General features: G+C 47.6%; 2 protein-coding genes across 2 annotated transcripts; one reads left to right on the top strand and one right to left on the bottom strand.

The window, feature by feature from the left end:
- The first annotated feature begins 674 nt into the window (after nt 1-674).
- On the top strand, nt 675-4,145 carry LOC125545925 (putative feruloyl esterase A). The gene is made up of 11 exons (XM_048709981.2): nt 675-957; nt 1,042-1,114; nt 1,695-1,774; nt 1,953-2,018; nt 2,137-2,184; nt 2,280-2,347; nt 2,587-2,659; nt 2,728-2,889; nt 3,154-3,348; nt 3,563-3,651; nt 3,752-4,145. Exons 2-11 carry the CDS (start codon nt 1,045-1,047, stop codon nt 3,951-3,953), a joined length of 1,053 nt encoding a protein of 350 aa, XP_048565938.2. The 5' UTR covers nt 675-957; nt 1,042-1,044; the 3' UTR covers nt 3,954-4,145.
- Nucleotides 4,146-4,238: 93 nt separating this feature from the next.
- LOC125545924 (receptor-like cytoplasmic kinase 185) lies at nt 4,239-8,562 on the bottom strand. The gene is made up of 5 exons (XM_048709980.2): nt 8,103-8,562; nt 6,743-6,942; nt 6,307-6,496; nt 5,736-6,127; nt 4,239-5,497 (listed from the first exon to the last, which is right to left on the bottom strand). Exons 1-5 carry the CDS (start codon nt 8,215-8,217, stop codon nt 4,940-4,942), a joined length of 1,455 nt encoding a protein of 484 aa, XP_048565937.2. The 5' UTR covers nt 8,218-8,562; the 3' UTR covers nt 4,239-4,939.
- Between the last annotated feature and the right edge of the window lie 5,626 nt (nt 8,563-14,188).

Genomic DNA, 14,188 nt, shown 5'->3' with positions numbered 1-14,188 from the left:
ATTATTTATTTCTTGCGGTGGCAATGCCCAAGCAAATGACACCTTTCCTCTTTGAGCATCTTTTCCGGCTATGATCCTTCTTGAGCTTGTTCCTCGGGACGGAGCTTCATGTATATTCCTATCGTCTCCTTAGAGTGACGAGATTAGAGTTTCTCGCCGCGTGCGCGCGACAACGAGAGGAGCTTCAAATCGATTCGAGGGTGACGACAGCGGCTCCAGGACGCTAGTCCTTAGCACGCACACAAAGATTCCCAGGGTGTCGCCGTAAGGTCAGGTCGGCTACAGTAGGGGCACGGTGACAGCGACATGTCGGCAACTTGTTCTGGCGGTAGTGACGGTCCAAAGACCTCATTATGATTTTCTGTTTGGTGTGCTTTGTATTTTTGATGAACTTTTTTCCTACACCTTACTTTGATGTTTATAATAAAATAAATATGGATGTTCTTTTTGTCTAGAAAATACAGAACTCTAAAAATGATTTAAAGGCCCCACCACACAGCCGACCCGGTCAGACAGCGTCCCGCCTCCTCTCTGATCTGATCTGATCTCCACCCGAAACCGGCGATCTTGACTCCAGATAAGCCTCAGGGGCAGCCGCGTCTTTTCACAAAAACCACCGGTGTGTTCGTACAAACAATCGTACTCCTCCGCTATATAAACACACTCTCTCGCTAACGAAATCCCCTTCTTCCCCCTTCCCTTCGCTCCCGTAATTTAAATTATTAAGGATCCTAATTTATTTGTCCCCTTCCACGTCTACCCAGTAGCTTCCACGGCTCGATTTTCTACTTTGTTTGCACCAGTAAGGCAATAAAATTCCGGCGCGAGCTCCGTCGGATTCGCCTCCCGGTCGCCGCGCGCAGCTAGCTTCCGGCGCTCCCCCAGCTCCACCGGTCCGTCCGGCTATCGCGCGGCGCGGGGTTTCGCGGGTGGATCGCCGGCAGATTCGGGCCTCCGGTAAGGCGATTCCCCGGCTCCTGTGCGCTAAGATTGGCGGGATTTTCGCTGGAGTTTGTTCTGATTCTCTGCCTGGGGTTGCAGGGCATGGAGCGCCGCGGGTTGCTCAAGGCGGCTCTACTGGCGTCGTGCTTGCTCGTGGTTTGCTCCGGGAGAGGTGAATGATTATCTTAGCCCCACTCTTTTGCTTGCCTGCAATTTGTTATGTTAGAGTCGGTCCTGTTCCTACTTGGAGCTCCATGTTGTGCTTGATTGGTTCGGTTTGCTTTGCTTCCAAACGGGAAATGTGTCGAAAACTGCAACTAATATGTGTCGAGATGCTTATCAAGTTGGTTTCAGCAACAGCAGCAAATTGTAACTAGAAGTGTGCACTTCAAGATGACCATATCAGCAAAAGAAAAGGAAAAGACATGTACTATCACTGGTGCATTCAGATTCGAAATGCCTGCCTGGAAATGTGTCTAGTTGGTGCACCATGCTCAGATTCAGAATCAACTCTGTTTTTTTCTTTTTCTCTTCCTACAAGACGGTTCAGCTCTAACTTCAAAAAGTAACAGTAAATTTCAGTTTCCGTCAAACAGAACAAAAAAGGCTGTTACGACGATACTATGTACATTTGATTCTGAGTTATATAGCATGTATACTTATCAACTTTGATTTTACAAGTTGTACTGTTCTCCATGTATCCTGCGTTATCCATGTTGCTCTTCACATTGATGCTTTATTTTGTGGTTCAGTACCTACGGTTATACAGCAGCCATCCACTACCATATACAACTCAACCCTTGCCAAGACACTAGTGGAATATGCTGCTGCCGTAAGTTCATTTGCCTTTTCTTATCATAGTTATTCTGAGTATTTTTTTTCAACATTCAGTATTAGTTTGTCAAATTCTTTCTGGTACCTTGGAAAACTCCTCAAAAGTATACTCTGTTACTTAAGTTTCTACCATTTATCTCCGCAAATTTGGAGTTAAGTTTGGTGATGTCTTGCAGATATATACTGCTGATTTGACACAATTGTTCACCTGGACATGTGATAGATGCGGTGACCTGATCGAGGTAAGGCTTCTTACCACGCGTGTGCTTTTCTGTTTGCTGTCACATAAAAACGACCATCCCAACTTCATACAACACTCGTATGGTATGGATGATGAAGTAAACTTGTTGAATGACCCAGGGGTTTGAGATGATGGACATCATCGTAGATGTGGAGAACTGCTTAGAGGTTCGTCCCTACTTGCCTTCAGTGTGTTTATCTCTATGTTTTCTTCCGCCTGCTAAGTGCCTAGGTCGATCCCTTTTTTCACGATGAACAAGCAGGCATATGTTGGTTTTGCCAGTGATATTAATGCTGTCGTCGTTGTGTTTAGAGGAACTCAAGAGAACAGGTAATTACCCCACACCTCATTTTGTTTGGTTGTAATAAAATTGTAATTTATGTTTTGATTCAGAATGTTTTGTCGCTGATTTACGTATTTTGAATTCATTCTTGTGTACTTATAGAATTATAAATCCTTGACATGTTTCCTTAGTTTGCATATTTTTATCTATTGCATGCAATAGTCATTTAAAAGTGTGTCAAAATACTTTATAACCCCTCAACTGTATTCATCTTCCAATTTATCAGCATCCAGAACTGGATAGAGGACTTGTTATGGAAACAACTTGATCTTGATTACCCTGGCATGCCTGAAGCAATGGTGAGCATAGCTAAAGCATATAGTTAATGCAGTTAACCAAAATCCGTAGTAATGCTTGATTCCTGTAGGTACACCGAGGATTTTACTCTGCTTATCATAACACAACCATACGCGATGGAATCGTCAGCGGTATTCAAAAGACTCAGAAATTGCATGGAGATGTTCCAATTATGGTCACTGGGCATTCAATGGGGGCAGCTATGGCTTCATTTTGTGCACTTGATCTTGTTGTGAGTACTCTCTGCTTTCTCTTAAATACATTAAAATTGATCTTCCTCTACTACATTATGTTGCATAGAAAATAGTTTTCCCTAACTCAATCTGCTAATTTTTCTCGTTGTGAGTTATATGGATCTTTTACCACATACTTTACCTAATGGTTGTTTTCGGACTATGCGTACTTCTACATGTCTGAGCAGTTAGTTATTTGCCGCTTCTTTCTTTCCTGATGGTTTAACCTGCACAGCTAACGGGAACTGTGTGTTTCTTTTTAGGTGAACTACGGGTTGGATGATGTGAAGCTGATGACATTTGGGCAACCTCGTGTCGGCAATGCTGCTTTTGCTTCTTACTTCAAGAGATACTTGCCTCACGCGATTCGAGTTACTAATGCAAATGATATCGTCCCTCATCTGCCACCATACTTCTCGTTCTTCCCTCAGAAGACCTACCATCACTTTCCAAGAGAGGTATGCTCCACTCTGTGGCACGCTTGTGCTGACACCTATTACACCTGTTTATACTCGCTAAATGCATATAGTGCCTTGAAAAATTCATTTAGTCCTGTGTAGTTTGTGCTTTGTGCCATATTGTTTCTACCTGGGAACCAAAGAAACCTTTCAATGTATACCCATCCCATCAGCTCCACTGCATAATGTGACGGTGTTCCTGTCCTTCCTTCAGGTATGGGTCCATGATGTCGGGCTCGGGAGTCTGGTATACACGGTTGAGCAGATCTGCGACGACTCCGGCGAAGACCCGGCATGCAGCAGGTCCCTTCCTCTCACCCCCTACCACCATCTCCCGTGAATTGTGCCACTGCCGTGCCGCATGGTACCCACTCTTGGTTAACATTGTTCGCCGCCTTCTCAGGTCTGTGAGCGGTAACAGCATTCAGGACCACATAACCTACCTGGGCGTGAGCATGCACGCGGAGGCCTGGAGCAGCTGCAGGATTGTCATGGACTATGCCGAACTGCGGTACAAGATGGACCTCCATGGAAACGTCGTCTTGTCGAAGCAGCAGCAGCAGTCTGGTCTGTCCAACGAGCGAAGAAGACACAGCGCCCAGTGAAACTGTAAAGAAGTTCTGTGTCATCATAGTAGCACCACGCACGCAACATGTCCTTCCCCACTCTGCTTCATTGTTTCTGCATCCAGAGAGGGGATAACACCACCACGCTCGACAGGAAGATGCTTGCTGTAAATGTTTGCTTGGTAATGTGAAGCATTTTCCAGTACAAAATACTTCTCTTCTCTTTGCTCACATGTCACACCTGACTAAGTTTTCTTCCATGTTCATCGCTCCCACAATCAATTTGAAAATGTTTTGAGCTGATTTGCAAGATGGGCGCGTGACTGACAAAAATAGCAGTATATACATGAACAACATGGTTTCCAGGAACAAAAGGAGAACAATAATGTATGGGTGCTGAAATTCTGAATAACCTGATACTTTTGCTGCATGCTAAACCATGTTCGCACTACGATACAAGCAGAAGTACGTCGAAGCTAATACAAATAAATGACCGATCCCGCGACTCGACACAAAAATAATAGCAGCTGTACGAAACATGGGTAATCTCTATCCTATCCCCCAACCAAACCTGAAATCTCATCCATCAGAAGAAACTGCCTGGCACGGTTGCGCAATCAGTTCCAGAACACAGGTGCAGCAGAGCGTACTCGTCGACATCGTGTAACTGCAGAAAAAGAAAGGAAGGGCCCGACACACGCAGCTCTGCGGCTTCGACAGTCTTCCCGTTCCCTTTCCTACATTTCCAGCTGCATCTTGTAGGCTCCTGAGCTCTAAAGGACATGGGTACATGACACAATCACATTCGCAAGGAATGGACGCCGCCCGGAGAAGGCATGTCAACTGCAACGACTTACAGATAAAGCAACCGTGAGGCAGTGCTGATGGCAAGAAAAGCCTTTATTCACAGACAACGGGACAGTGCTGGAACAATGACCGTGTTCCTAAACTTGGCCCGTCTGGTGCTGATGAGCAAACTCGTCGACCCCCTGCTAGAGTGACGTCGTGAAAGAGAACTGTCCAGTTTACTCATTTGTACTATCAAAGCTGCCATTCGGTCGCTTCCGCTCCCTGGAGTTCTCCCCCCATATTTTAGCATCTGCAATGGCGCGCTGCCTGTCAGCAATCCTTGGGGTTTCTCTCTTCCTTCCTGTCTGAGCTGGACTGCCTGCCTGTGATCCTGCCATGTCCATTTCATCCAATCCTGACCTACGGCCAGAATCACCACCAGTAGAACTAGTCCGGCTGACCTCCCCTCCGTGCTTTGATGTCCTGGGAGAAAGATGATTTGGTGAGCGGCCGTTGCGCTGTTCGCTGTTCCGCCCACCAACATTTCTGGCCCTAGGGGTTGATGAATTGCTCCGAGTATGTTGAGTTGGGGCATTTGGATCATATGTCTGAGAAGCTAGATATGAGAGAGCAGTGACAACATCTCCTATATGAGGACGGGTTGCGGCTTGCTCTTGCAAACACATGGCAGCAACAGCTAAAGCCTGATACAGACCCCTCATAGGGAACCGGCCTTGAAGCATTGGGTCAGCCATCTTAGGAAACTTCCTGCGATCCTTGAAGAGTGGGCGAGCCTGCAGATCAGACAAGCTGTATTAATTATCCAAAGTCAAAATGAGCAGAAGTTGTCTTTTTCTAATAAACTGCAGTGGCAACTGGTTACAGACGGTAATTTTAGCAAAGTAACAGAAAAGAACATTTTCAGTCAATGGCATAGCTGGCAGGATGGTGTTTCACTAAGAATGCTGAAGTGAAACCAGGGGCTACTTGCAAACCCTGGCCAGCTGAAATAGCTATAGTATAAAAGCATACCCATGCCACCAGGTTTTGCTCCCCCTGGGGTTTGGTGTTGTCGATTGCTTTGCGCCCTGTAATCAGTTCAAGGAAAACAACGCCAAAGCTATAGACATCCGATTTCACTGTGAGCTGCCCAGTCATAGCATATTCTGGGGCACAGTAGCCATAAGTTCCCATCACACGTGTTGAAACATGAGTGTTGTCACCAACTGGACCGAGTTTTGCAAGGCCAAAGTCAGACAGCTTTGGGTGAAACCCTTCACCAAGAAGAATGTTTGACGATTTGAAATCCCGGTAAATAACAGGAGGGCTGGCCTTGTCATGAAGATGCTCTAAGCCCTTGGCTGCACCTGCAGCTATCTTCATCCGTGTGTTCCAGTCAAGAGGTTCCTTCTCAGGTGGCACATCTACATATATTAGAAAATAATACTTTAGCCTTCAACTAAAGATGCCATTGATTTTTAAAGGATTCATGAAGCAGTCATGCTGAGTACATATGTAATAATAAAAATATTACTTAGTATATACTGCTATAAGCACACATGGAATTTTTAAAGACGACATCGCAAAGAGAAGATAAACGAACCATGCAAGTGATCTTCTAATGAGCCCAGTGGCATAAACTCATAAACAAGGAGGCGTTGGTCACCATCAGCACAATAACCAATTAGATTGACAAGGTTAGTGTGATGCAAGAGACTGAGCATGAGGACCTCAACAAGGAATTCTCTATTTCCTTGGAGCCCGTTACGATCAAGTTGCTTCACAGCAACAGCCTGAGAAGTACAATCAGTTTGTTAGTGTCCAGGACTAACCCAATCAAAATAAACATAGAAACTCTACCAACATTTCGCATAAGAGGTGAATATTTCAGCTGAATCGCTCAAAATCTACAAGTTAGAGTGTACTCCCTCCGTAAACTAATATAAGAGCATTTAGATCACTATTTTAGTTATCTAAACACTCTTATATTAGTTTACAGAGGGACTATTCAGGAAGATCTCAGTGTATAGTATACTGACCTGCCCACTCTCTAGGCGACCTTTATATACACGTCCGAAACCTCCCTCGCCCAACATGCAATCTTCTCTGAAGTTCTTAGTGGCAGCAGCAAGCTCACGAAAAGTGAAAATCTGCGCAGCAATGTTTTGGCTGCTCCCATCCCGAGGGATGGTTAGATGATTATTCTTAGGGTCTGATCCACCCTGCAGCCTCAATTTATCTGAGCAGAAAATGGTTCAGAGTTAGCAGTCAGTTTCAGTACAATCAGTTAAATTAAATGATTTAACAGAAAAAAAAAAAAGTGGTTCACTCTTAGAGCACTAACATTCTGCCAGCAGAGAGTAGAAACATTAAAAGAAGTTGAGTGGTATTAGATGAAGGAAACTTTGCTACTACTCTAGAAGGACTTCAGCTTGAAGGAAACACCTATTTTTAACCATTTGTCTTAACCACACAACAACAACAACAACAACAAAATCATATTCCTCCCCTGGGAGCTAGTGAACAGCCACATTTAAGTAGAAGGCTTGGAATTAATACTCAACTTGTTTGAAACAACCGTTAGCTAGAGAAAAATTCGGCATTCAGTTTCTGAAGTAACACCGGAAGCATTACCACAATGATGTAAATATTGAAAGTATTTCCTACAATTCCTCCATCACTCAGTTTCATGAGAAGAAAGGATCCTCTGCCAGTCTTTTGTACACCATAATAGGCAGGGTCCTCTTAGTACCAATCTTTTGTACGCTACAATTGGCTGGCGCTTTATGCTGCCAAACCGGCAAACCCCGAAGGAGAGGAATGGCAGATAGATTGTGAATCGCCACGACGAGTTAGTGGCCTAGCTGGACAAATACACTGCCTCAAACATAAGTACTGTATGTAAAAAGGATTGTTGAAATGACAGCCACATCATGTGTATGTATCCTCTCCGCTCCTATGTCATACTGTATCCTCCCTTGTACTATTATAGAGGGGTCTGGGTTTCAAGGCATGGTAACAAAATACCCATCGCTTGGTACCCATGCATAGACAGCCTGCTGCCTGCTCTCCTGGTTTTAGTATTGCCAGAAGCAAGGATTACTCAGCTTCCAATTCAACGCTCTCTCATAACTAAACCAGAGGTAAAAACAATCCTAGCAGCAGCCTGTGCATTCCCATCTCTTGCTCACAAGGCGCACACACAGTCAGTCCTACTGCCGAGATCGCAGCTCAGCAAATAGGAGCACTCAATAAGTAAGCAAGCAGGAGAAGAAAGCATGGTAACACTAAACAACACCACGCCGCCGGCGCCCGCGGTAAGCAACACGGCGAAGCGAAGGCTAAAGCTAAAGGAAGAGGTGGGGAGGGATTCGCAATTGCAAGATCCAGCGGGCGCACCTGATCCGGCGCGATCCGGCGCGGCGCCGTCCTTGGCGCGGGGGTCCTTGGCGTCGGGCCCCGGCTTGCCGCCCTCCGCCTCGAGGGCCGGGCCGAAGCAGGAGAAGCAGCTCATCCAGGCGCGCTCCCCCCTCTCCTCCCCTCCCTCGCCGGAACCAGGGAAAACGCGTGGCCCGTACAGGAGAGGCCGCCGCGCCGGGTCTCGACGAGTGGGGATCCCCTCCCCGGGAGGATCTCCGCTTGCCGGAAGGGACGGGCCCCAAGCAAGACTGGATTTTTAGGCGGGGGGCGGGAGGGGAGGGGAGGGTCGAATTGGGGCGGGGGGTGGGATGGAAGCTACAGGAAGAAGGGGGAGAAGAACATGAGGCTGGGGAGGGAGCAAGGGAGGGGAGAGGAAAGGGGAGCAAAAGTCAGCTCTGGCTGTCCGAGCGAGGGCCGGCCGGGAGAGAGAGAGGGGGGATCTTTCGGGGCACAATCCGTTTCCCTCTCCCTCAATGCCTGCCACCTCGGCATTGAAATCCCTCCACAATTCAAATTCACACTGGCAGGCGGGCGGTACAGTAGCGTACAAGTTTTCTCTTTCACATGTAGAGTAGTTGTATATGGAGCGACAATTTGTATCTACTCCTTCATGCGTGGCTAGGATTCGTTCACATACCCATCCGTTTGTGGTGGTGGTGGTACATCTTGTCACGTATCTTTAATTTATTTTGTTTAAAAGATTATTTGTTATGGTGGAGAGTAAAGGACGGCCATGCACATACCACATGTGTGATTCGCGTGGGGAATACTGTACTGTATTATTCATCTACCCAAGCTCAACTATCACCACGGAAGTAGGAGGAGCGGGAGGAGGGGTAATGATAATGCTTATCGAGAATTGCGCTGTGGAGTTTTTGTTTTTTGTGGGGGGTGGTTTGCGCCGGGCCACATCGATGGAGAGAATGATGATGATGTCTCTCTCTCCCTCTGGAAGGAGGGCCGAACGGGTGGGTGGTGACCCGGTGTTTCGCCGGTCGTCGTCTCCCGCGCGCTTCCCCGGGCGGCATTAAACTAGTGGCAAAGCCGATCAAGCGATCGAGCCAACCGGCTCGACTCGACTCGACTCGATCCATGGACGTACGTAGTACTCCTACGTAGAGAGAGTATCCATCCTGCCCTGCCCGCGGATACGCTCCTGCTCCCTGCATGGCCGCCCCCACGCGGTGCCATGCCATGCCATTATGGCCTACGTGGCCATCTGCAGAATGCCCTGGGCCGCCTGCGTGCATCGCGGTGTCAGACAGCCGTGAAGCGTAGGAGCAGTGACGCGGAGTTGATAACGTGCGTGCCACGCGCCGTCAGGATTCAGGAACACAGCTGGCTGGAGCGCGCACGCACACGCGTCGTCCCGTGACCGTGAGCCGCGAGCGGAACGCATATTCGAAAGAAACGTGCACACATGGACATGGCTTCCCAGGCAGCGCGTGGCAGGGGCTGGAGGCCACGCTGGTCGTGGTCAGGGTCCGTCTCTCCCGGCCACGAGACGTACGTATGGCGCAGAGCGCGCGAACCGCTATGGATAGAAGCAGCCAAGCCAACCGCCGCGCTGCTGCGCGTCACAGGAACCGAAACGGAAAAAGGACCTGGGCGACGTCCGGATCCATGGGCGCGCGCCAAGTGCCCCCGCGATCCCCGCGTCTGCGTACTAGCCGCCGCCGCCCGGGTCGCTCAGGCCGCACACGTACGCCATCTCCCTCAATCCCGACGCATCTTCGTCATTGGGTCGCACACGATCGAGGAGTAGGTTCCGGAGAAGAGAGCTGAAGCAAACACGCCCGTTCATGGCACACGAGCAGGCAGGACGACGAACCTAATAACCTACGGCGAGGCCTCGCTTTTCTTCCGTCCACCAGAGATATTACTATGTTGGAAATGAAAAGGTGAAGCGAGGCCGCATGCCATGCGTTGCCGCGCCTGCCTGCCTTTGAATTCATCCGACCTCTTTGCTGCCTCCACCGGGAGAAAATGCGTGCTCGAACACGTCTTGGCCACATCGATCGGCTTTCGGCCCGAGCATGCGCGTTCGCTGTCACTCCCAAGTATTCGGCTATTCGCCCACGGACAGGCGAGCGAGCGAGCACACGGACGCACGTACGTCAGGAGGAATCCGTCCATCTAATCACCTCCATCGTTCGCACAAAGTATGTGCAGTACGACCTCCTGTTCGACCAGGGGAGGGGAGGGGAGGGGAGCCATGTCACGTGCATGCACGTACGTATGATGTATCCGTTCGTTCGAGCTCGCATCGATCGCACAATCGCGCCCCGTCCATGGACGCTCCACGGTACCTGCGGATGGATCAAGACGATAGATACGATGCCCCGAATATGTTCGTCTCCCCCGGCCCTACCCTGCCTGAAAGCGATATCCTGTCTCGCAACTAACCATATCATATCCCTATCCTAGCCCCATTCCTGTCCTTGGCCGTCGATCCAACGAGCGAATCTCACGCTGGATGGAACTCAAAAGGTGAAGCGTGCACCAGCTGCCTGTTTTCTCACTGCTCTTTTAGAACGCTACTATATACTCCCTCCGTTTCAAATTACCTGTCGTGGTTTTAGTTCAAAGGGACTAGCAACTAACAGGAAACTAAAGACTCCAAAAGACCTTCGCCAACCTTACATCACCTGGATACGAAGACCCAAGGCGCGTCAAGATCGTGCAAACTCAAGCCTCGAACCTTGCTGTACTGTAGCTCCTTTTCTCTGCCATGCATGCTTTCTCTGTTTTTGCTCCCATAGGTTGAGAAAGCCCCGTTGACAACACGCCATCAAACTGTTTTTATGTGAATTGTGTCCCCGTGCATGACACTCTTTGGCTTGTTTTATTGCGGCGGAGAGAGACGGTCGTTGATCGACTGAGGCAAAGGATGGCCACTCATGTACATGCTAGAAGTGTTGGATGCGCTTTGCGGCGCTGTTGGTGTTGTTGGGTTTTCATAACTTTTTTACTCCCTCTGTTTCAAAATATGAAGTGTATTAGTTTTAGATAAGTCAAACCGTTTTAATTTTGACCAAATTTATAGAAAAACATATCAATAATTCAATATACATAATATCATATCGGCATCATCAGACTCGTCTTGAAATGATTTTTAATATTTTATTTATTTTAGATCGTGGATGTCGATATTTTTGACACTGAACTTGGTCAAAGTTAAAAAAATTCACTTTTCAAAAAACTAATACACCTTATATTTTGAAAATGAGAGGGTACTTGGTTTGACGATTATGTGTGTGTGTGTGGGTGGGTGGGGGGGGGGGGGGTTGTGTGTATTCTTTTTATTTTATAGTGATGTGTTTTGGTGGGCCTTCTGCGGTATCATTCAGTGCTATCTGCTAATCAACCCATGCTTATGTGTATGTGTAGAAATTTTCTACATCGATAGATGCATGTACTATATTTGGTGCTGCAGTATCACATGTTGACACTTCTTTATTATAGTAAGTGAGAGGGTGGGCGGGATTGATATGTTTTTGTATGCTGGTTGCAGCCGATTGGTTTGAAAAATCATTGATTCGGTCAAAATCGTGAACCAACTCCAAAATCAAACACTTCAATCAAACGGGAGAGTTTCAAAATAGGGAGCATAGTGAATTCAAACAAAATTTAGTTGGAGAGGTCTTTGACAAATTGTTGACCCAGTCCAACTAGGTGACCCAAATCCGAATTGAAAACCTCAATTGATTATGAAGTCTTAAAAATTAAGAAGATTGTGATGCCTTAAAAATAAAAATGAGGGAGCATATTGTATTTATAGATAGATGTGTGATTCGTAAAAGGAGTAGTCTTCAACCGGAGCTACTGGAGTAATCGTTATCGAGAATTTTTGGAGGTCATACTTCATGGGCCTGTTTTTCTATAGAAAAAACTCATATAAAAGTAATCAAATTCATGGAAACTTATGTGTTTCCCGCACGAACGTGTAAAAAATCGTTTGAAAATATTGTGGTTTGTATGCTGTACAAAAAAGACAAAATTCTGGCCTAACAAAAAGAAAAGTTAGCCCATTTTAGAAATACACATTTGTCTTTTTTAGGCCGCATGTGAATTATGAAATTTTATGCGTGTACATACTAGTATACATGTGTATGTATGTTCGTAAAAAATAAAAAAAATCGAGGTGTAGAAAATTATACTGCCTCCGGTCCTTTTTACTCTGCATATTAGAATTCTCTGAAGTCAAACTTCACAAGGTTTGACCGTATTTATATGAAAAAATATCAACATCTGCCATGCTAAAGTTATACAATATGAAATTTTAAGTCATGACACATCTATTGATATTGATTTCAGATTTGTGAATGTTGGTACTCCCTCCTTCCATCTATATAGGGCCTAATGCGTTTTTCGAGGTTAACTTTGACCAAATGTTAGAGCAATAATATATGACATGCAACTTACGCAAAGCATATCATCAAATTCATATGTGAAAGGAGGTTTCAATGATATAATTTTCACATTATGCATGTCATATACTATTAATTTTGTCAATAGTCAAAGGCAGCCTTGAAAAAAGCATTAGGCCCTGTATAGGTTGAAGGAGGGGGTACTTTTTTCTATAAAGCTGGTCAAACTTTATGAGGCTTGACTTCAGTCAAATTGTATATGCGAACTAAAAAGAATCGGAGGAAGTACTTTGAAACGGATCCCCGTGGACATCGGCCTCCATTGGCCATTAGCAATCGAGATTTGCGCTGTGGACCGATGATGATGATGATGTCCGCGTGGAAGAAAAGAAGCGGAGGTGTTCCGGCGTTTCGTCGGTGGTCGTCGGCTCCCGCGCGCGCTTCCCGAGAAAATCAAATTATACCCGGAGCGGTCAAGCGCGCTCGCTTTGCCATGATCGATGATGTGTATCGCGTCAGGTGCGTCCATCCTGGTGTCGGTGTCGGTATATACAGGCAGCCGTGGCGTGAAGCTAGCGTAGGAGCAGTGCGCGCGCATCTAGTCTAGTAGTACATGCGGCGTCAGGAACTACAGCTGGCTGAAGTGAAGCACTCCCGTAACCGAAAGGGGCCTGCAGACCGCAGCGCAGGTGATATACAGTAGTGCACAGTGCATGATTCGGAACGAAACGTGACATACCTGACAGCAGGTGCTCGTGGCCATCACGCAGCTGATGTATGTAACAGAGCCGCCATCTGCATGGGCCATGGCTGATGGCTGGTCAGGTCTCTCCCGGGCATGCACGGGACGTTCGTACGGTGCAAAGCGTGCGAGCCAGCCGAGCCAACCACTGCACGTCGCGGAAACGGAAAAGGACCCGGGGACGGCGACGCGCCAGGTAGCACACCGACCGCCCCACCGGCGCGCCGGGTCGCTCCGACGGAGAGGGACGTGCGTGCACCGGTCGGCGGGGGTTGGCGTCCGTGGCCGCCGCCCGGGTCACCCGAGCCGCACACGACGCATCACCAGTCATCACCACCGGGCGGCGGGGTATTGTATTCGGTGCCGTTGGTTCGCGCCCGGTCGTGGCACCTTGAACCTCGACATTATCTGTATGTGTTGGCCACATCATCCTTCAGCTCTCGGGCCCGGCCCGCGAGCATCTTCGGACATCTCCATCTCTCGCTCCACCGCTCCGCTCTCACGTACGCGGCCACAGGTACACTGGTAGAAAAAGGGCCTATAGTCCCGGTTCGTAAGGGCCTTTAGTCCCGGTTCCGGAACCGGGACTAAAGTGTCGGTACTAATACCTCCCCCCTTTAGTCCCGATTCAATCCAGTGCGCAGAGCCCAGTCAAGAGGCACCAACCGGGACCAATAGGCATTCACGCATCAGCACTTCTGTGGCTGGGATTTTTGTTTTTGAAGGGGGGGGGGGGGGTTGGGGGTTTTGGGGGGTTAATTTAGGTGTTTCATATATTGTGTTAACTAGTTATAATTAATAGAGAGAAGTGTCCTCTGTTATGTCCGTGCTTGGTCGACGCTACGTACTATACATACGTATATAGAGAGGACTAGACACGCTAGCTAGCTAGTAAGAAAACGAAGGAAACAGAAGATCGTCATGAACATATATGCATATATACAGAGAGAAGT

The sequence above is a fragment of the Triticum urartu genome, chromosome 3A, assembly GCF_056163025.1.
Source record: "Triticum urartu cultivar PI428250 chromosome 3A, HENAU_Tu73, whole genome shotgun sequence".
NCBI lineage: Eukaryota > Viridiplantae > Streptophyta > Magnoliopsida > Poales > Poaceae > Triticum > Triticum urartu.
The sequence above is the reverse complement of the archived record's forward strand: the minus strand, read 5'-3'. Positions and strand labels throughout refer to the sequence as shown.

Coding starts and splice junctions, on each gene's coding strand:
- LOC125545925 (XM_048709981.2), top strand. CDS start 1,045: ATGGAGCGCCGCGGGTTGCTCAAGGCGGCTCTACTGGCGTCGTGCTTG. Junction 1,115..1,694: donor CGTGGTTTGCTCCGGGAGAG/GTGAATGATTAT, acceptor TTTGTGGTTCAG/TACCTACGGTTATACAGCAG. Junction 2,019..2,136: donor GATGCGGTGACCTGATCGAG/GTAAGGCTTCTT, acceptor TGAATGACCCAG/GGGTTTGAGATGATGGACAT.
- LOC125545924 (XM_048709980.2), bottom strand. CDS start 8,217: ATGAGCTGCTTCTCCTGCTTCGGCCCGGCCCTCGAGGCGGAGGGCGGC. Junction 6,497..6,742: donor GTCGCCTAGAGAGTGGGCAG/GTCAGTATACTA, acceptor TGTACTTCTCAG/GCTGTTGCTGTGAAGCAACT. Junction 5,498..5,735: donor AGCAAAACCTGGTGGCATGG/GTATGCTTTTAT, acceptor TCTGATCTGCAG/GCTCGCCCACTCTTCAAGGA.